At 42.7% G+C, this 21,871-nt stretch overlaps 2 protein-coding genes across 2 annotated transcripts; both read right to left on the reverse strand.

Moving 5' to 3' along the window:
• Positions 1-4,206: 4,206 nt before the first annotated feature.
• On the reverse strand, positions 4,207-4,827 carry LOC138432378 (interferon omega-1-like). The gene has a single exon (XM_069573726.1). It carries the CDS (start codon positions 4,825-4,827, stop codon positions 4,207-4,209), a length of 621 nt encoding a protein of 206 aa, XP_069429827.1.
• A 2,556-nt stretch (positions 4,828-7,383) lies between these two features.
• LOC138434590 (interferon alpha-2-like) lies at positions 7,384-7,935 on the reverse strand. Its single transcript, XM_069579403.1, has one exon. The coding sequence runs from the start codon at positions 7,933-7,935 to the stop codon at positions 7,384-7,386; it is 552 nt and encodes a 183-aa protein (XP_069435504.1).
• Between the last annotated feature and the right edge of the window lie 13,936 nt (positions 7,936-21,871).

Genomic DNA, 21,871 nt, shown 5'->3' on the forward strand with positions numbered 1-21,871 from the left:
CCTACCTCATGAGTTTGACCGGAAAACACTTCTGGGCCCTGAACACAGGAAAACTACAAGTGTCTTTGTCACAAATGAAACTCAGACTGGATACCAACCAGATGGCAGGAGTGCAGGGTGAGTGTGGAGCCTGGGATCTGCTTGAGGAGATTGCAATCTGTGTGTTTCTAGCTGGAGATCACGGAGTTTGAACAGAAATGAACTATGAACTCCTTGGCTATTTCAAGTCCTGAAAGATGAATCTGTGAAAGTGCTGCATTCAATATGCCAGCAAATTGGGAAAACTCAGCAGTGGCCACAGGAATGAAAAGGTCAGTTTTCATTCTAATCCCAAAGAAAGGCAATGCCAAAGAATGTTCAAACTACCAAACAGTTTTACTCATCTCACACGCTAGTAAAGTAAAACTCAAAATTCTCCAATCCAGGCTTCAACAATATGTGAACTGTGAACTTCCTGATGTTCAAGCTGGTTTTAGAAAAGGCAGAGGAACCAGAGATCAAATTGCCAACATCCGCTGGATCATCGAAAAAGCAAGAGAATTCCAGAAAAACATCTATTTCTGTTTTATTGACTATGCCAAAGCCTTTGACTGTGTGGATCACAATAAACTGTAGAAAATTCTGAGAGAGATTGGAATACCAGACCACCTGACCTGCCTCTTGAGAAATCTGTATGTAGGTGAGGAAGCAACAGTTAGAACTGGACATGGAACAAGAGACTGGTTCCAAATAGGAAAAGGAGTACGTCAAGGCTGTATGTATATTGTCACCCTTCTTATTTAACTTATATGCAGAGTTTCATCATGAGAAACGCTGGACTGGAAGAAGCACAAGCTGGAATCAAGATTGCCAGGAGAAATATCAATAATCTCAGGTATGCATGAAACCACCCTTATGGCAGAAAGTGAAGAGGAACTAAAAAGCCTCTTGATGAAAGTGAAAGAGGAGAGTGAAAAAGTTGGCTTAGCTCAATATTCAGAAAACGAAGATGATGGCATCCAGTCCCATCACTTCATGGGAAATAGATGGGGAAACAGTAGAAACAGTGTCAGACTTTATTTTTTTGGGCTCCAAAATCACTGCAGGTGGTGACTGCAAGCATGAAATTAAAAGACACTTACTCCTTGGAAGGAAAGTTATGACCAACCTAGATAGCATATTCAAAAGCGGAGACATTGCTTTGCCGACTAAGGTCCATCTAGTCAAGGCTATGGTTTTTCCTGTGGTCATGTATGGATGTGAAAGTTGGACTGTGAAGAAGGCTGAGCACCAAAAAATTGATGCTTTTGAACTGTGGTATTGGAGAAGACTCTTGAGAGTCCCTTGGACTGCAAGGAGATCCAACCAGTCCAATCTGAAGGAGATCAGCCCTGGGATTTCTTTGGAAGGAATGATGCTAAAGTGAAACTCCAGTACTTTGGCCTCCTCATGTGAAGGGGTGACTCATTGGCAAAGACTCTGATGCTGGGAGGGATTGGGGGCAGGAGGAGAAGGGGACGACAGAGGATGAGATAGCTGGATGACATCAATGACTCGATGGAAGTGAGTCTGTGTGAACTCTGGGATTCGGTGATGGACAGGGAGGCCTGGCGTGCCGCTATTCATGGGGTTGCAGAGTCAGACAGGACTGAGCGACTGAACTAAACTGAACTGAATTTACCTGGGTAAAGTGACAAGGCAAGAGCAGAGGGTTCGTTGCCTATGGATCAGAAATTCACAGAAGAAACCTGCATTTCCAGTGGATATGACAGAGAAAGGCTGTCACCTCCTCTAGCGTCCTGGTCTTAAAATGAAAGTCTCAACTCCACAGCTCTTCTCAGCTCTACTCTGGGATGCTGGGGCTCCAGTTGTTTTCAGTACATTTCTCCTTTGCCTGCAGATTGCTTTTCTTTCAAAGTTCTCCAAACCAATTCCAAGAGATGGACGAGAAGGCTGGAGTATGACTGATGACAACCATCATCAATTAGGAAAAGGAAAACTAATGATTGCTGCTAGATGCTCTGTGTCACCAGTCAGATTGGCAAAAACTAAAAAGGATGATAAGATCCTGTTTTGGTCAATGTGTGAGAACATATAGGGACTTATATGGTCTTGAATATAGATTAATGTACCACTGTTATCATGGACAGCTGGCAGTATGCATGTGCAAGGTTTATGTGTTTTGACCAATAATATTGACTTCATGGCCCCTTGTTCAGAGAAAGACTCTCGCTTCCGTTATAAGACACCTGCATACACTTGTAGCAGTCTCTCCTCTAAAGGCACTAATTTCTGAGAAGGACCGACTCTAGGAGGTGACCCTGCCAGCCTTTAGGGACTGAAGTCTTTATGGAAAACAACGAGGATCAAAGACAGGCCAGCTCAGGGCTGGAGAGCAGAACCTCACACTGCATGGCCCTTGCTCTTTTCTTCCTGCCTGTGCCTTGCTGCTGAAAGACGGAAACCCAACAGAGAGTTGATTAGGTGATTTTAGAAATGTCTTCAAGAAGTAGTAGAGTAGTACTCACACTAAAGAAGCAAGAAACATGATTAAGGAGTAATGTGTGTGATTTTCTGCATTCATGGGAATGCAGAAATCTCTATGATTTCCCTATTATTCATTCTTATGGTAGATCAAAGCATTTTCTACTAATCCTTCTTTCTCAAAGAATTTCTGTGACTTCCTAAGAATACTTCTAGAAGTCTGAAACACAGAAATTGGAATTGTCTTCAGCATTGAGCACAGGAGAGTTCACACACTGAATATACTGTGAAACTAGCCCCTAAGTTAAATATTTTTACCAAAGACCTAGTATCTTTCCGGTGTTGCCTTTCAGTCACTGCCTCAGGCCAGCTGACCAGTCTGCTCCCTGTGGGCAGCTACTCTAGGACTCTCACTCTCCTGATTATTTGTGCCAAGCACACTTTTATGCTTCTTGTAATATGGATTTATTGATCCAAACAGTAGTCCTATGAAAAACTACTGTTATTTTCCCCATATTTGAGAAGAAGATCAAGACAGAATGCATGCCTGCATGCATGCTAAGTTGGTTCAGACAGGTCCAGCTCCTGTGACCCATGGACTGTAGCCCACCAGGCTCCTCTGTCCATGGGATTTTCAAGAAAGAATACTGGAGGGGGTTGCCATATCCATCTCCTTAGTGTTTGTGATATTTTTCAGGGTCACACTGCTGTTAAATAGCAGAGCTGCATTCAAAGGTTTTGAAACTTCTAGAGCTCTCCTTTCACTTGTGCTCTCTTCCAGTGATTTCCACTCAGAGAAACTTTGAAGCCAGAAACCATCACAGAACAGAGCTCCTGTGTTGGAGGCAGTGAAGATACAGTGTAAGGGAGTGGATTGTTCAGTAAAGCCGGACCGAGGAGAAGGTGGGAGGAAGAGTAACAGGTGTCAGGCTCAGCCACTCAGCACCACATGTTCGCAGCTTCCCTGGAGGACGGGAGTCCTCCCCCCACATACTGACACCAACCATTCTCTGTTGATTGGGTATAAACTAGTTATACTTGTGACTTCAGGACTACTCATCTACCACCGTTTCAGAGACTCCTTTCTACCTGTTTCTTTTGGGTGGAGGGGGCTGCACTCCACAGCTTGCAGGATCTTAGTTCCCTGACCAGGTATCCATGGCACCTGAGCGTCTCACACTGGAAGCATGGAGTCCGTCCACTGGACTGCCAAGGATCCAGAAATTCTACCTTTTGACAATCATTTCCTGAAAAGTGATACAACTATTCTGTAGTATAAATGGACAAATGCTATTCTATGATAGGTTTATGTAGACCAAATAAGTATTTAATTCTTCATAATGAAAACAGTAATTACTTTCATAAGAAATTAATAAATAAAACAAATTAGAAGATTAAGGAAATGAACATATTTTCTAAATTTTATTACAATGCAGAAAAACATTTTTACATGAAAATATAAATATGATGAAATAAAATAAATACATAAATAAACATAAATAACATCATGGCAGTCATCCCTTACGGACTGATCCCTGTGCAGTTGAATACTTTTTATTATCTACTTGCTTATTGCTACTGAGAAAGTACTATTGATTGAATTCAGGAAACCTGGTGGCTAAAGCAGAAATCAGAGTCTTCTAAAATGACTTCAGGGGAGCGTACAAGGGTGATGTGGCATCTTAGTCACTGAGAGTCATATCAAGATGAGTTTAGGTCTCCATCCATCGTTCTTAACCTTTCTTACAAGCTGGCTGATGAAGACAAGGATCTCATGATTTCCACTCTGACGGTTTCCCAGGCACAGTCGCTGTATTCCTTCTCTTTCAGGTAGACATGGATGCCCTGGAAGTACCTCTTCACGGCCAGGGTGGGGCCCGTCCTTCCCAGGGCAGAGTCTTCCTCTCCCATCACCTGCCCCAGGCAGGCATCCAGGTGGTCCAGCTGCTGATGGAGTCCAGTGCGGAGCTGCTCCAGGAGGGTGGTGTTCCAGGCAGCAGAGGAGCGCTCTGTGTGGAAGAGGTTGAAGCTCTGCTGGAGCATCTCGTGGAGCACAGAAATGGCCTGGGCCTCCTGGAGCTGGCTGCCCTCCACCATCTCCTGGGGGAAAGCGAATTCTTTTCTGTCCTGCAGACAAAAACGAGGGGAGAGTCTCCTCATTTGGCCCAGGAGTCTGAGGTTCTTCTTGCCAAACAGCACGTGGTTCTGAGACAGGTCACAGCCCAGGGATCCTCCCGGGCCGTACCTGACCAGCACCAGGGCCACGAGTAGAGAGAGCACGAAGGCAATGGGGAAGATGCGGCTGCTGCTGGGCTGGCTGAGATGGCGTCTGGTGGAACCTTGAGGTAGGTTCTCTGATGCCATGCTTTCTAAGTGAGGCCATTAAATAGTGAACATGGTAATTTTCATTTTCTAATTGTTTTAATAGACTTTCACTTCCTTTTTTGATTTTCACTTATGTATTCACAATATGATCAAAAAAGTGTCGTCAAAATATTAATTTTACCTGTTTCCCAATAATTTCAAATGTACCCATCCGATTGTATATGTCAATTAAATGAGAGTGTTTTTATTATTCATCACTTTTATTTACACTGTTCAGCACGTTTCTGCTCAGAGGTTCAGAGCTGGAGGAAGGACATTCAGTGATGGTGTCTCTCACTGGAAACTTATGTCACAGAATCTAGTGAGTTTCAGTCATTCATTCGGGCAGTTGCTTCCACTGGGCATCTCTGTTCCTCTGTCTCTTTCTTCCTGTGAGAACGAAGGACGGTGAGAACCAGGCTACTCGTTCAGGTAATTCTATAGAATTGAATGAAAGGTTATTTAGAAAATAATTTGTTAATAAAATGGTATTTTTAGCAGTAATATCGGGATGTTTTTTACTTGTTTAGGACCCTAATCCTCAAGAAGGTTTCCAAACCTCTCAATGTACTTTAAACGTTCCCTGAGGGGCTTCCCTGGAGGCTCAGTGGTGAGGAGTCCACCTGCCAACAGGACCCCATGCGGTCCTAGAGGATGCGCGTGCTGCAGGACAGTGAGCCCGGGGGCACAGCTACCGCCCTGTGCTCTAGACCCCGGGCCGTCACCACCGAAGCCAAGTGCACTGGAGCCTGAGCTCCCCAACAAGAGAGGCTCCCACAGTGAGAAGCCTGTGCCCCACAACTAGAGAGGACCCACCTTTGCCACAGCTAGAGAGAAGTCCGTGCGGCAGTGAAGACACAGCACAGTGAGAAATGAATAAATGAATAAAATTATTTCAAAAGTCCCTCTGACTTTACATATAGCTACTGAGTGCGGTATGTCCCTACTGGAAAGAAGAAAAAGATGATTGATCCATCAATGTCCTGAAGATTGCCTACATTAAATACATGAATTCCCACAAAGATCTTTGTTGCTTTGAGAAATTGTATTCTTCCAGTGTTCACTTTACTAACATATGTCCTATGAGGAAAGCTCTGTCCCCCTGTTGCTAAATGTATTAAATGTATTAAAAGCCCTGCACATGGAATAACTTAGGTGCACGCACAGAGGAGCCCCTGGTGTCTCCACCATTGTTCACTGTGGGGCGGGGTTCCCTCTATTTACTATGTTTCTCTGGGAGGCTGGACAGTCTGGACCTGAGTGTTTGGCAGGCAGAGCAGGTGAAGTCATAGGAGAGTGTCTGACAGAGCTAGAACTTTCACTCTGGTTCTGCTTTGAGTTGGTGGTTTGCAGTCGTAAGGGGAAATTGACAACCAGAAACCGTAATGGAGAAGGACACAGCTGTATGAGTGGAGAGGACGCCTTCATGCAGAGTGAATGAGGAGAGCACGCTGGGGATTTCTGCACTGGGAGGAAGTGCTGAGGATTCCGGTGCATCCTCCTAGAAGTCAAGGGTACGCATTCCTTTGATTGAATTATTCAAAGTTTAGCAATGATATATGTGTTGAATATATATAAATAAGCTTGAGAAACCCTTTTACGTCTTTAGAGTCACATTTCTCATGGCAGCTACTGGTTCTGCATGGCCTCTCTTAGCTGTCTCTGCAGTCCCCAGCGTTCCTGTTTTTCTTGCCTCCATTTGAAGAGTTCAGGAAGACTCTTTTCTCAGGAATGGCCAAGTGTAGAAAACTTCCTCTCCCTTCCTCATCCTACTCCAGGATCCTAGACTCCACATATGCAGATTGACCTCCCATGATGGATGTGCTGCTGCTGCTGCTAAGTCGCTTCTGTGTCGCTGGGATTCTCCAGGCAAGAGTACTGGAGTGGGGTGCCATTGCCTTCTCTGCATGATGTATGTGGTTCTCCACTAATCCTTGAAGGCGCTCCGGTTCTTTCAGGCCCCAAGCAGGCACCTGAGTCCATGACCTGGGCTTTTCTCCACCCATCTCCCTCCCACCTCTAGTCTATGTCTCAAGAATCACATTCAATCCCCCCTCAAATTTTCCATTGTTCCTTCTATGACCCAGGGTGGGTGACCCTCTTCCCTCTTTATTAAGGTGAATTCAATGTAGGTTTATCTTGTAGGATCAGGCTTTGGGTCAGGTTTTATTCAAAGATGTGTGCAAGCCCGTTTGTTTTTTTCAAATTACTTTTATTTTCTCTACTGAAAAACAAGAGTAGTCTTGTACAAAACATATTACAAAGCAAGTATCTTATGAATGATAAAGATTTAAACTCTATGAACAGTCTAAATATTTCTGATAATTTAAATAAATAAATAAATATTACAACTTTTTATGATATGAAAAATGGATTCTTAAATCTGTCTTAAACAATTATGGTAACTAAACCTTTAACATACATTTAAATAAGCCCATATATTAGCTATTACTTATGTTTCATCGGACACAAAAATAGAGTTAAATGTTGCACGTTGAGTCTTAGAAAATAGCCATTTAGTTGACCAGATGCACTGTTTCAGATTCAACGCCTTCTTCATTTCCTGAGTTTTCTGATGAGCTTGTTGGCTAAGACCAAGCACCTTCTGATTTCCATGCTGACAACCTCCCAGGCACAGCGGCTGTATTCTTTGAGATACACACTGATTCGCTGGAAGTAACCCTTCACAGCCAATCTGGAGTTCTCACTCCCTAGAGGTGACTGTTCCAGTGTCCTTCCCTCCCTCAGACACACGTCCAGGTCCTCCAGCTGCTGATCAAGTCCCACGAGGAATCTGTCCAGGAGGCTCTCGTCCCGACCTGCAGAAGAGCCCGTGGTGCTGAAGAGCTGGAAGGTCTGCTGGAGCAACTCGTGCACAACAGCTGTGGCTTCTGTCTTCTCAGGCCTGGTCCCGTGCACCAGGGTCTGAGGAAATCTGAAGTCAGTCCTGTCCCTCAGACAGGACACAGTGGGCACTCTCTCCATCTGACTCCAACGTGTGAAGCTTTCCAGATAGCCATGGCTGGCAGGCAGCTCACAGCCCAGGGAGCACGTGGGGCTGGAGCAGAGGATCCCCAGGGCCAGCAGCACCGAGACGGGGAGGGCCATTGGGATGCTGGGGGCTTGCAGGACCGCCTGCAGGGGAGGTCTAGGCAAGTTCTGAGGGCTTGGGGTGATGAGTGGCTCTTAAAGAGTGAGTAGAGAAACTTTCATTTTCTGGGTTTTTCCACATTTTTCCCTTTCCTTTCTTTTTCTACTCTTTGTAAGGAAATTAATAAAAGCGCTGATTTTTGCCATGAGTGCCTATTGGGGAACATCAAATCATGCGTGCCACTGTGGTTGATAGCTACACAGACATATATTATGCTTTTCTCACCTCCTTAGTTGTTTCTGGGAGAAGAGTCTGATCAAAGTCAGAGAAGGGACAAATATTCATACAATTGTGGCTTTTCCAGGTCACCAAGAAATGTTCAGTATGAAAACAGCTTATAAGAGAAGCTTTTGATATTTCTCATTTGTCCCTCATTCACCCTTTTCTCCCTTCTTTAAAAAATTTTGGTTCTGTATGTACCTTTATGATATCGCCTGAGTAGGCCTTAAGCTCCCTGGAGACATTATAGGGAACAATATCACCAATATCATTTGTTAAAAATGAGTTATTTTGCAAGTATAATCCACAAGGCACTTTTTAAGGTGCTGGTTGTCCTAAACAACTCATGTTCGCCTGTGTTTATTTCTCTTTCTCCTCTACCACTGCAATATTTCAGAGGATATTTTGTTTCAGTCTTTGTGTGATCGTGCAGCTAATCTCATCTCCTTAGATATGTCACAGGGAAGTGATAATCTACCATGCACTCAGGGATAGTGAGGTTGCAATTACATTTCTCCTTGTAATGCATGTCTTTACCAATTCTGTAAGGTCCAGATAATTTTTAATAATATTAATGACAGAAATTTTTGCATGCAGCCTCTCAGCAAAGTGTTTTTAATAAACATGAATTAATCTTCACAGCTTTCCTATGAGATAATTACTATAATTATTGACATGTTTGCAAATACTGCTGCTACTGCTGCTAAGTCGCTTCAGTCGTGTCCGACTCTGTGCGACCCCATGGATGGCAGCCCACCAGGCTCCCCCATCCCTGGGATTTTCCAGGCAAGAGTACTGGAGTGGGTTGCCATTGCCTTCTCCAGTTTGCAAATAAGGAAACTGAAAACTCAGAGAGATTACTTAACTTGCTAACAGTCAAGAATAACTGCATAAGTGGTACTTGACCACTGTACTCTTCAGCCTCCACATTATTCCTCATTAACCTTAAGCATTCTCCTTTAGCTACATAACATACAGTTGTAATTAAGTAATCCCTCGAATTATGTAACATTTGACTGCCGTGAGAGATTGTAAGCTCCCTAAAGGCAGTAATGGCACATGTGGAGAATCCAGGAAGGTGTCTGTCCCAGAGGAAGTGCACAGAGGGGTCTCTGTCCCATTGTTTTTCATCACTAAGGCATGTCCACTCTCTTTGATCCCACGGACTACAGCACGCCAGTCTTCCCTGTCCTTCTCTATCTCTCAGAGTTTGTTAAAATTCATGTTCATTGAGTCGATCCAATGCAATCGAATCATCTCATCCTCTGTTGTCCCCTTCTCGTCCTGCCCTCACTCTTTCCCAGCATCAGGGTCTGGGCTCTTCCCATCAGGCAGCCAAAGTATTGGAGCTTCAGCTCTGTCCCAGAAGTAGTTCTAAGAGAACTATCCACACCAAAGTTTGAGTAGACCTAGGATTTGAAGACTGTTTCAGAAAATGAGAATCTTCCGAAAACAAAGATAGTTAGAGAAATTTAAATGGATTTTTTAACTTTCTGGATAATTTCTCAAAATATTATCTCAGGTGGAGACTGAGACTCTCACAGTTGTTGTTTAGTTGCCATAATCTGCCAGGCTCCTCTGTAGAGCTCAACAAAACACCACTTAACGATTGGAACTTATCAGGTGCAAAGGGAACTGTGTACTCAGCTGTCATCTGATGATTGTATCATCCCTGGGATGAGAGAATGGCACTCTTGTGACAATGAAGAATAGGAATTGGAAAGGAAGACCTTACTTAGTGTTCCTCTAAAATAGGAAGCACCTTGTCAGAGCAGACAGCTCGGCCCAGGGCATGAGACAGTGGACATGGGGCAAGATCCCTGGGTTGATGTCACAGCTCCAGCCTGCACTGCCTGTGTGACCTGCGGCACTACGGTTTCTCCTCTTAAATGGAACTGATCATCACAGAAGTTTCACTGGATTTTTCTGAAGATTGTAGGACGTAACATACTTCTGACAATGCTTGGACATATAAGCATTCAGTATCTGTTAACTGTTCCCACGAGGCAGAAAATTCACACATCCATCTATGGAAACTGGACAGAATTTCCCTGAGATGACCTGCCTCCCTTCCCTTAATGTTCAGCTCACTGGTCAACATTATCACATCTAATCTCATCTCTGCGTGAACATGATGTGCTGTCCAAACACTACATCTAGTAGCTTCCAGGGAACAGCTGACCTCTCACACATGAATAGGAGGACTGTGCGGTCTGTTCCCCAGTCTCTTTTCAGGGTGAGTTAATAGGTTTACATCCTCAGAATCCAATAACCTCGACGAAGAGTGAGAAATGTAAACAGACACATAAAGATAAATAAATAGATACTGGGAGTTAGCAGAGCGGTCCTCTACCCTTTTAGGCAACACTGTGCCTAAGAGCCTGCCACCCTCCTTGGCTCTGTCTGCAGCTAAACAGTGTCACATAAGCTGCTCTGAAATCTGTCATCTGTAGAGCTCTGCATCCCTGTTTGTGTAGTTAAGTGAGATTTTGTCACTTGGCAGAGATGTCACTGTACATTTTTCAACTACATCAATTCATTTCTCTTTACCTTTGTGCATTACTTCTTCATTCACTGCTTACTTTTAATTTCTAGGAATGTTGAATGAGTGGAAAATTTGGATCTCTTGAAAAATCACGGAGGAAATACATTAAATGTTCCATTCATTTCTGTTTTCTGTTCCTGCTTTTGCAATAAACCTCAAAGTGGAAATAGAAAAGATTGTAGGAGCATTAGCACAGCTTTTACAAACTGAAATACAAATGACAAAGAAGAGGCAGCAATATGAAAACTGCATAAAAGTACCTAAGGAAAAAGCGGGTTCCCTGACGTGGCGGGACACTGGCCTGGGCTAAGAAGGCACATTCTAACCACTGAACACTTGGACAGCAGCGGTGGTTACACTTTATTTCCATGAGAGTGACTTTGGAGGACTCATCATCTTGGTATAAGCTTAGTTTGTAACCAGGAAGAGTTAATTTTGAATTTATACTGGTTCTGCTTCTGTGACTTCAACTCTTTTCATCCCAGAAATTCACATTTGGGAAGGCCAGAATCACAGATAGATATGACATCCTTGTTGACATGACATGAGATATTCCATTTCACACCACCCATGAAGTGACTGTAAGGTAGTGCAATCAACACATCCTCCTACCTGGGGCTTGCTTGCTATTCTGGGAGATATGTTTGGGAAATAAAAGTCTTTTACTTTATTTCCTCACCTCCCGCCATCTCTGATTGAAAAGAGAGTCTGACATCCAGGATCCCCACAAGATGGTTAATTTGAGGCACTGGCCTTTCATCTTCTCAGTCAGCCACTTCCAGAATGAAGTCCTTTCCTGATCCCAACACCTCGTCTTGGATTCACTGATTTACCCTGCTGCAAGCAGAGCCACCTGGCCTCTGTAACAAGCTCAGCATAGTGATTGGCACCTAAGAAGTGTTTAGTAATTTTCTCAGTTATGGAGAGTAAATAAAACCAAAATTGGCAAATTAAAAGCTCTGCTGCAGAGAAGAAGGTGAGATCCGTGCATATAAAGTGAGATATTTTTCACATCTGATCAAATCCTTCAAGAGGAATATGCAGAGGGAGCAAAAAAAGATTTGAAAAAGAAGTCTAACAACGTTTCCCGAAAAGTTGATCTTAGCATCAGGAAGAAAGATCCAATAACTCTTAATATATCACTAGTTCAAAGTTACTGAGATGATAAGCATTCCATTGACTTAGAACGTCTACTTTTTTAATGAATACATTTTACTTTTTTAATGAATACATTTTACTTCAACATAAAGAATACAGAAGAGCAGAAACTCATGACAGATTTCCAGGCTCTTGAAGTGAAAGACAAGCCCAAAATGAGGTAGTTCATGAATCTGGGTAAACTCAGAATGTGAAAACTTTGGACTTCATATTTAAGAGGCACACAGCAGAAGATCCTTAGATGAAATGAAGATGAAACAAAGCCCACAATCGCTCATCTCAACCGGAATGCTTCCTTGTGGAATTGACCAGTGGCTCTTCATCTCCTCAGTGGTGACACTCATGATGCTCGTCTCTACCTGCATCTCTTCCTCTGAGTCTATGAACTGCCTCAGAGCCTTGACTTGGAAAAGCAGGAGACCTTCACATTTGAATCAAATAAACACAATCTCTCTCTTTCCTGTCTGGGGTACAGGAAAGACTTCAGATTCCCTCAGGAGCAGGTGAGTGGCGGCCAGCTCCAGGAGGCCCAGGCCATCTCTGTGCTCCACGAGATGCTCCAGCAGAGCTTCAACCTCTTCCACACAGAGCGCTCGTCTGCTGCCTGGGACACTACCCTCCTGGAGCAGCTCCGCACTGGACTCCATCAGCAGCTGGACGACCTGGACGCCTGCCTGGGGCAGGAGATGGGAGAGGAAGACTCTGCCCTGGGAAGGACGGGCCCCACCCTGGCCATGATGAGGTACTTCCAGGGCATCCATGTCTACCTGCAAGAGAAGGAATACAGCGACTGCGCCTGGGAAACTGGCAGAGTGGAAATCACGAGGCGCTTTCTGTGTCAACAAGTTCCTAAGAAAACTCAGGAAGTTAGAAGGAACCTGATCCTCAGCGACTCGTGTCCTAGCTCAGACTCTTCATTGTTCAGTCATTTCCAAAACTCTAATTTCTGCCTCAGCTATGAAAGAGTTTGAATGACAATCGATATTGGCATTAATGTTGAGAATATCAATACCAGCTGCTTTTAGAATTAGAGGTAATATATCTGATGCCCTGCGGCTGAATCTTATGGAATAACATGTTTTTGTATGAATGTAACTCATTTATTTATATTCATTCATTTATTTTCATGGCACTTGCCTTTCTATGTTCTGTTTATTACATGCATGCGTGCTATGCATGCTAAGTTGTTCAGTCGTGTCCAACTCTATGCGACCCTATGGACAGCAGCCCAGCAGGCTCCTCTGTCCACAGGATTCTCTAGGCAGGAATACTGGAGTGGGTTGTCATTTCCTTCTCCAATTTGTTCCATAAGAATATATAATTTTCTTTAATAAAATGTACCTTTTACTTACTCATGACATTATCTGAAGACACGTTTCCTCCTCTTCCTTTTGGGTCTCTTCCCAGAGCCCGAATGCTGTGAAGCGACAGAGAGAAGGTGCTGAGCCGCTCCTTCCTTTGTCTGCGGGCCTTGTGCAGAGAGTCTCGAGTGTGAGAGGCAGAGGCCCCGACCGCACAGAGCTCACACTGGAGCAAGGACACTGCCGTGAAAGAAGTAGGCGTAAGATAATTAGGTGTTTACATCTGGGCCCTGGGCTACACAGAAGTATCAGATGCTGATGGCAGTGAGTATCCTGGGAAGCTCATTTAGACCACGTTTAAGCGACTTAGCAGCAGCAGCAGCAGCCGTCTCCCCAGGGAAGTAATCCGAAGTATGAGACTTGAAGAATGAGCATGAATTTGTCAAGTAACTCATGAAGAGCAAAATAAGAAAACAATAATACACAACCAAGCACAGCACGTAGAGTGTCCCTGCAGCAGGAATGGCTCTGGTGCTTTTAAAGGCGTGAACAAGACCGGAGTCCGTAGACTGTACTGATGCCTGCACGGGGTAGCATGGCATGGCCCTGGAGACATGGAAAAGTGCCCAGCGATAGACTTTTGAATGATGTTAGATTTTATCTTAGGAACCAAGGAAATTACTTGCGAATTTAAAGCTACAGAGCCACTGGGACCAAAGCAGATGCAGGGAAATTCCTGAAACCAGCAGTTCGCAAAGTGTGGTCTGTGGGCCCCTGCAGATCCCCAGGACACTCTACAGGGATTCATGAGGTACAGTAATTATTAGAGTGATATCAAGATCTTATTGTAGTGATATCAAGACTCCAGTGCTGTGGTGTGGATCAAAGCAGTGGCACTCAGTGCCTAGTGATTGTCCTGTTTTTCCCTATCATATACTTGAAGTTTTAAAAAAGGACAGTTTCACATAAGAAGATCCTTAGTGAAACAGCAAGATGATGAATTTTATGAAATCTTCACTTTGGAGTACACATTTGAAAAATCCTCTCCGTTGTAGTCTTGTTGACATGCTGTGTGGCAAGCAGGTCCGCTGCATGCATGGTGACTGTTCTCAGGAGAAGCCCTTGGATGACCATTATTTGAGTTACGAGCTAAACTACCACTCCATTTTCTCTAAGGCAAACCATTCAATATCACAGTTATCCAAGTCTATACCCCAACCAGTAACGCTGAAGACAAAAAAGTTGAATGGTTCTCTGAAGACCTACAAGACCTTTTAGAACTAACATCCAAAAAAGATGTACTTTTCATTATAGGGGACTGGAATGCAAAAGTAGGAAATCAAGAAACACCTGGAGTAACAGGCAAATTTGGCCTTGGAATGCGGAATGAAGCAGGGCAAAGACGAATAGACATTTGCCAAGAAAATGCACTGGTCATAGCAAACAGCCTCTTACAACAACACAAGAGAAGACTCTACACATGGACATCACCAGATGGTCAACACCGAAATCAGATTGATTCTATTCTTTGCAGCCAAAGATGGAGAAGCTCTATACAGTTAACAAAAACAAGACCAGGAGCTGACTGTGGCTCAGATCATGAACTCCTTATTACCAAATTCAAACTGAAATTGAAGAAAGTAGGGAAAACCACTAGACCATTCAGGTATGACCTAAATGAAATCCCTTATGATTATACAGTGGAAGTGAGAAATAGATTTAAGGGCCTAGATCTGATAGAGTGCCTGATGAACTATGGAATGAGGTTGGTGACATTGTATAGGAGACAGGGATCAAGACCATCCCCATGGAAAAGAAATGTAAAAAAGCAAAATGACTATCTGGGGAGACCTTACAAATAGCTGCGAAACTAGAGAGGCGAAAAGCAAAGGAGAAAAGGAAAGATATACGCATCTGAATGCAGAGTTCCAGAGAATAGCAAGAAGAGATAAGAAAGCCTTCTTCAGCGATCAGTGCAAAGAAACAGAGGAAAAGAACAGAATGGGAAAGACTAGAGATCTCTTTAAGAAAATTAGAGATACCAAGGGAACATTTCATGCGAAGATGGGCTCGATAAAGGACAGAAATGGTACGGACCTAACAGAAGCAGAAGATATTAAGAAGAGGTGGCAAGAATACATAGAAGAACTGTACGAAAAAGATCTTCACAACCCAGATAATCACGATGATGTGATCACTAATCTAGAGCCAGACATCCTGGAATGTGAAGTCAAATGGGCTTTAGAAAGCATCACTACAAACAAAGCTAGTGGAGGTGATGGGATTCCAGTTGAGCTGTTTCAAATCCTGAAAGATGATGCCATCAAAGTGCTGCACTCAATATTCAAACAAATTTGGAAAACTCAGCAGTGGCCACAGGACTGGAAAAGGTCAGTTTTCATTCCAATCCCAAAGAAAGGCAATGCCAGAGAATGCTCGAACTACCGCACAATTGCACTCATCTCACACACTAGTAAATTAATGCTCAAAATTCTGCAAACCAGGCTTCAGCAATACGTGAACCATGAACTTTCTGATGTTCAAGCTGGTTTTAGAAAAGGCAGAGGAACCAGAGATCAAATTGCCAACATCTGATGGATCATAGAAAAAGCAAGAGAGTTCCAGAAAAACATCTATTTCTGCTTTATTGACTATGCCAAAGCCTTTGATTGTGTGGATCACAATAAACTGTGGAAAATTCTGAAAGAGATGGGAATACCAGACCACCTGACCTGCCTCTTGAGAAATCTGTATGCAGGTCAGGAAGCAACAGTTAGAACTGGACATGGAACAACAGACTGGTTCCAAATAGGAAAAGGAGTCCATCAAGGCTGTATATTGTCACCCTGCTTATTTAACTTCTATGCAGAGTACATCATGAGAAACGCTGGACTGGAAGAAACACAAGCTGGAATCAAGATTGCCGGGAGAAATATCAATAACCTCAGATATGCAGATGATACCACCCTTATGGCAGAAGGTGAAGAGGAACTCCAAAGCCTCTTGATGAAAGTGAAAGAGGAGAGTGAAAAAGTTGGCTTAAAGCTCAACATTCAGAAAACGAAGATCATGGCATCTGGTCCCATCACTTCATGGGAAATAAATGGGAAACAGTGGAAACAGTGTTAGACTTTATTTTGGGGGGCTCCAAAATCACTGCAGATGGTGATTGCAGCCATGAAATTAAAAGATACTCACTCCTTGGAAGAAGAGTTATGACCAACCTAGATAGTATATTCAAAAGCAGAGACATTACTTTGCCGACTAAGGTCCGTCTAGCCAAGGCTATGGTTTTTCCTGTGGTCATGTATGGATGTGAGAGTTGGACTGTGAAGAAGGCTGAGCGCCGAAGAATTGATGCTTTTGAACTGTGGTGTTGGAGAAGACTCTTGAGAGTCCCTTGAACTGCAAGGTGATTCAACCAGGCATTCTGAAGGAGATCAGCTCTGGGATTTCTTTGAAGGAATGATGCTAAAGCTGAAACTCCAGTACTTTGCCCACCTCATGTGAAGGGGTGACTCATTGGCAAAGCCTCTGATGCTGGGAGGGATTGGGGGCAGGAGAAGGGAATGACAGAGGATGAGATGGCTTGATGGCACCACCAACTTGATGCACATGAGTTTGGGGAACTCCCGGAGTTGGTGATGGAGAGAGAGTCCTGGTGTGCTGGGATTCATAGGGTCGTAAAGAGCAGACACGACTGAGCGACTGAACTGAGCTGAACCACTTCCTTGATAAGATCAAGTTTTACTCTAGAGAATGACAGACAAATCACAGTCACTCAGAAGTGGGCATTTGACAGATATTTTCTTATACTATTTCTATTAATGTATGAACATTCTTGTTGACTTTAATGAATGAGGCCAATCTATTTTCAATTCATGTTTCCAGGATATGAATCCATCTCAGTGTGTATCTTTGCTTCTGAAAATTTGAAGAGTAGTGATTTAATATCCATGAGTTTCAAAATTTCTAATTCTATGGTTTAATTTTGGCTTGACATAATTTATCAGGATGATACATCTTGAAATGATGCTTTAAAATAATATTAAAATTAATTGTAGGCATTGTGATCTGGGCACACAACTTATACAAATATTTTTCCCCTGGAGGAATTATGGATATATTCTGTGAAGTCTAATGTATGATAATGTTCATGGATGGTTTATAGATATTTGAATCAAGTTATATTTCCTATTGTAGATTAAGGGCCCAAGAATGTTAATCACGAAATTCGTCCTGTAAATCATAGTTTCAGTTCTTCTCTTTACTACTTTATAGATGGTTTTTTAGAAACTAGTAGCATTGTCCTGGGCTTCCCAGGTGGAGCTAATGATAGAGAACTTGCCTGCCAATTCAGGAGACAAGAGGAGACACCAGTTTGATGCCTGGGTGAGGAAAATCCCCTGGAAGAGGGCATGGCAACCCACTCCAGGATTCTTGCCTGGAGAATCCCATGGACAGAAGAGCCTGGCACCTATGGTCAACAGAGTCACAAAGAGTCAGACACGACTGAAGCGACTTAGCTCAAGCACAGCATTCAGGGGAAACTTCACTGCTCTGGTGTTTCTGTTCACATTGCTATATAATGTTATATTTTTTACTCATTGTTTTATACCATTTGAAATTTAGCTCAAGCATTTTAAAAATTTAATTATAGATTCAGTGTGTTTCTTAGGTATATTGAACTTCTTTCTCATGAAGAATAATTTCTTTCTCATGTGTTTATTTCTGGAATTCTCAAGTGTATGAATATTGATATTAATGACAAAGATCTCGTTGATATTAAGATTGCCACCTCTAATTATTTCCTACATGATACTTTCTAGCTCTGTATTGGCCCCCTTCTGTGTTGCCCTTGTTTTGCTATTAAGTATTTAGTGTTATTTGATCTTAGGTTTTTCTTCCTCTTCCAAGTAATAATGGAGTTTATGTATTAAATCAATCAATAGAACCTTTTATGATTTAGCAGACTATATTAATTTTTAAAATTATGTTAACCTTCATCAGTTTGGGTCTCAAATGTATTGGATTTATGCCTTACTTTTAACATGACTTTTACATGGTTTTTGACTCTTGTCATACTCCATTCAGTTCTCCAACAGTCATTTCTTTTAGTAAATATATAATGTTAAAACAATGTAGAGTTTCTCTGAATCCTTGAATGAAGAACTGAACAACTAAAACTGCAAAATTTGAAGTAATTTGAGACTTCCTTGGCCGTTCAGTGGTTAGAACTCAATATTTTCAGTGCTGTGGGCCTGGGTTCAATCCCCAGTCAGGAAACTAATGCCTCTTAAGCCACGTGGCACAGCCAAAATAATAACAAACCCTTTAAAGTAACTTCCACTGATGTGACTATTCACTTCTAGTTCTTACTAGGACTGTTGCTTTTAATCAACACAGTAAATGCTCCCAAGAGACTTGATAGGAACAGAGATGCATGTGAAGCTATGTTCAAGTGTAAACATAGGGGAATGTCTAAAAGTTAAAGGAAAACACATTGTTCATTTAAGAAAATGAGAACACATTAATTTTGATGCTGTTAATATGATGGAAAGTTGCAAAATGAGTGTCATGTATTCTAAATATGATGATTGGAAATTTTTGGAGTCCTGTGGTTAGTAAGGCCCTAATCAACTTCAATGAAACAATTCTCACTGTAAGGTGAAGCATATGAGAATATAGCAATGAGTTTCATGTTCTTATCTAGCTTGTAAACTTGCTCTGAAGTCGTTCTCATCCTGGGAGTCAAAATCCTTTTGAGTGATGACGATGCTGTTGCCATCATTAGACATCATGTCTCCTGACCTGTTCTTCAAGACTTCTATCGAGACTGCATCCAGGTACACGTACAACTAAGGAAACAACGGGAAAATCTACACTCAGTGTCACATAGACTCTCTCATAAAACTACCCCGTAAGCTTTAACCAAGGAAGCAGGTGAACCAGGTAACGTCTGAGAGGAGAGTTTAGCGGCAGGGCTTCCTTCATCACACCAGGCTCTCCACCTGTTCCTGGAAGTCTCTCGTGGCCTTTCTTCAGGGATCCGTTATCCAGCGTTGGACTAGAGCAAGGAGCAAGCTACAGGACTGAGAGAATGAGGATCTGCGGCACCTCCGTCTGTGCTCTAGGTCCTCAGGCTTGCGGTCTTGGTGGACTAGTGAGTGATGCCGTCATGAACAAACAGGAGCTGGAGTTACACTTCCACCTATGGGCTGTGGTCAAATACTGGCTTCAGTTCAGTTCAGTCACTCAGCTCAGTCATATCCGACTCTTTGCAACCCCATGGACGGCAGCACGCCAGGCTTCCCTGTCCATCACCAACTCCCGGAGTTTATGCAAACTCATGTCCATTGAGTCGGTGATGCCATCCCACCATCTCATCTTCTGTCATCCCCTTCTCCTCCCTCCATAAATCTTTCCCAGTGTCAAGGTCTTTTCAAACAAGTCAACTCTTCACATCAGGTGGCCAAAGTATTGGCGTTTCAGCTTCAATATCAGTCCTTCCAATGAACCTTCAGGACTGATTCCTTTAGGATGGACTGGTTTGATCTTCTTGCAGTCCAAGGGACTCTCAAGAATCTTCTCCAACACCACAGTACAAGCGCATCAGTTCTTCAGCACTCAGCTTTCTTTATAGTCCAGGTCTCACATTCATACATGACCACTGGAAAAACCATAGCTTTGACTAGATGGACCGTTTTGGCAAAATATTTCTCTGCTTTTTAATATGCTGTCTAGGTTGGTCATAACTTTTCTTTCAAGGAGTAAGCTTTTTATTCCATGGCTGCAGTCACCATCTGCAGTGATTTTGGAGCCCCAAAATATAAAGTCTGCCACTGTTTCCTCTGTTTCTCCATCTATGTGCCATGAAGTGATGAGACCGGATGCCATGATCTTAGTTTTCTGAATGTTGAGGTTTAAGCCAAATTTTTTCACTCTCTTCTTTCACGTTCTCAAGAGGCTATTTTGTTCTTCACTTTCTGCCTTAATGATGGTGTTATCTTCATATCTGAGGTTATTGATATTTCTCCCGGCAATCTTGACCCCAGCTTGTGCTTCATCTGGCCCAGTGTTTCTCATGATGTACTCTGTATATAAGTTTAATGAGCCAGGTGATAATTTAGAGACTTGACGTACTCCTTTTCCTATTTGGAGCCAGTCTGTTGTTCCATGTCCAGTTCTGACTGTTGCTTCCTGACCTGCATACAGATTTCTCAAGAGGCAGGTCAGGTGGTCTGGTATTCCCATCTCTTTCAGAATTTTCCATAGTTTTTTGTGATCCACACAATCAAAGGCTTTGGCATAGTCAATAAAGCAGAAATAGATGTTTTTTCTGGCACTCTTTTGCTTTTTCGATGATCCAGTGGATGTTGGCAATTTATTTTCTGGTTCCTCCGTCTTTTCTAAAACCAGCTCGAACATCTGGAAGTTCACGGTTCATGGATTGTTCAAGCCTGGCTTGGAGAATTTTGAGCATTACTTTACTAGCGTGTAAGATGAGTGCAATTGTGCAGTAGTTTGAGCATTCTTTGGCATTGCCTTTCTTAGGGATTGGAATGAAAACTGACCTTTTCCAGTCATGTGGCCACTGCTGAGTTTTCCAAATTTGCTGGCATATTGAGCTTGCTACTGCTGCTATGTTGCTTCAGTCATGTCCGACTCTGTGTGACCCCATAGACAGCAGCCCGCCAGGCTTCCCTGTCCCATATTGAGCTTAGAGATTGGCTATATTGGTTTCCTCTGAACTCCAGCTGGGAAGAAAGCAGGAAATAAGAAACCAAAGAACAGTTAGCTGTCCTGCCAATTTGGAGAAGGCAATGGCACCCCTCTCCAGTACTCTTGCCTGGAAAATCCCATGGACGGAGGAGCCTGGTAGGCTGCAGTCCATGGAGTCACGAAGAGTCAGACACAACTGAGCGACTTCACTTTGACTTTTCACTTTCATGCATTGGAGAAGGAAATGGCAACCCACTCCAGTGTTCTTGCCTGGAGAATTCCAGGGATGGGGGAGCCTGGTGGGCTGCCGTCTATGGGGTCCCACAGAGTCGGACACGACTGATGCGACTTAGCTGCAGCAGCAGCAGCAGCAAATGCAGAAGTGAAGAAAAAACAATTGTCATTCACAGTAGTGATTCTAGAAACGTGAAATGTATGTTCTTAGACGCACATATTCATCTTCTTTTTCAATAATGGGAAAAAATGGATTTTCAGTATTACATGCATTTGCCATTTTCCTTTATTTTTATATCCTTAGCCATGGACATTTAATGGCCATATCATTTTTTCCAGTGTATCAATTTCATACATTAAACCTATCCATTTTCACTTCCATATAGTGAATTCATTATTTTTCTTTTGTTTTATTATTTTTCTTGATGAAACATACTTGACTCATATATTTGTTGTTGATGAGCCACAAATGATGTACAATGTAAAAAATAAGGTAAAGTACTTTTCTCATGTTCTTGACAGTATTTCAGATCTAACATGGGTTCCAAGTAGGATTATACATTTTTTGAGTTTTATTACACATATAAGACACTGAGTCATTTTCATTGTTATATTTTAACTAAATGTAGAAACATTCCAGCATTGGGACTTCCAGTGATAACTGTGAACTCCAAGAGGTATACTGTTTTCTTATGTGAAACATAAGAACATCTA

The sequence above is a fragment of the Ovis canadensis genome, chromosome 2 (assembly GCF_042477335.2).
Source record: "Ovis canadensis isolate MfBH-ARS-UI-01 breed Bighorn chromosome 2, ARS-UI_OviCan_v2, whole genome shotgun sequence".
Classification (NCBI taxonomy): domain Eukaryota; kingdom Metazoa; phylum Chordata; class Mammalia; order Artiodactyla; family Bovidae; genus Ovis; species Ovis canadensis.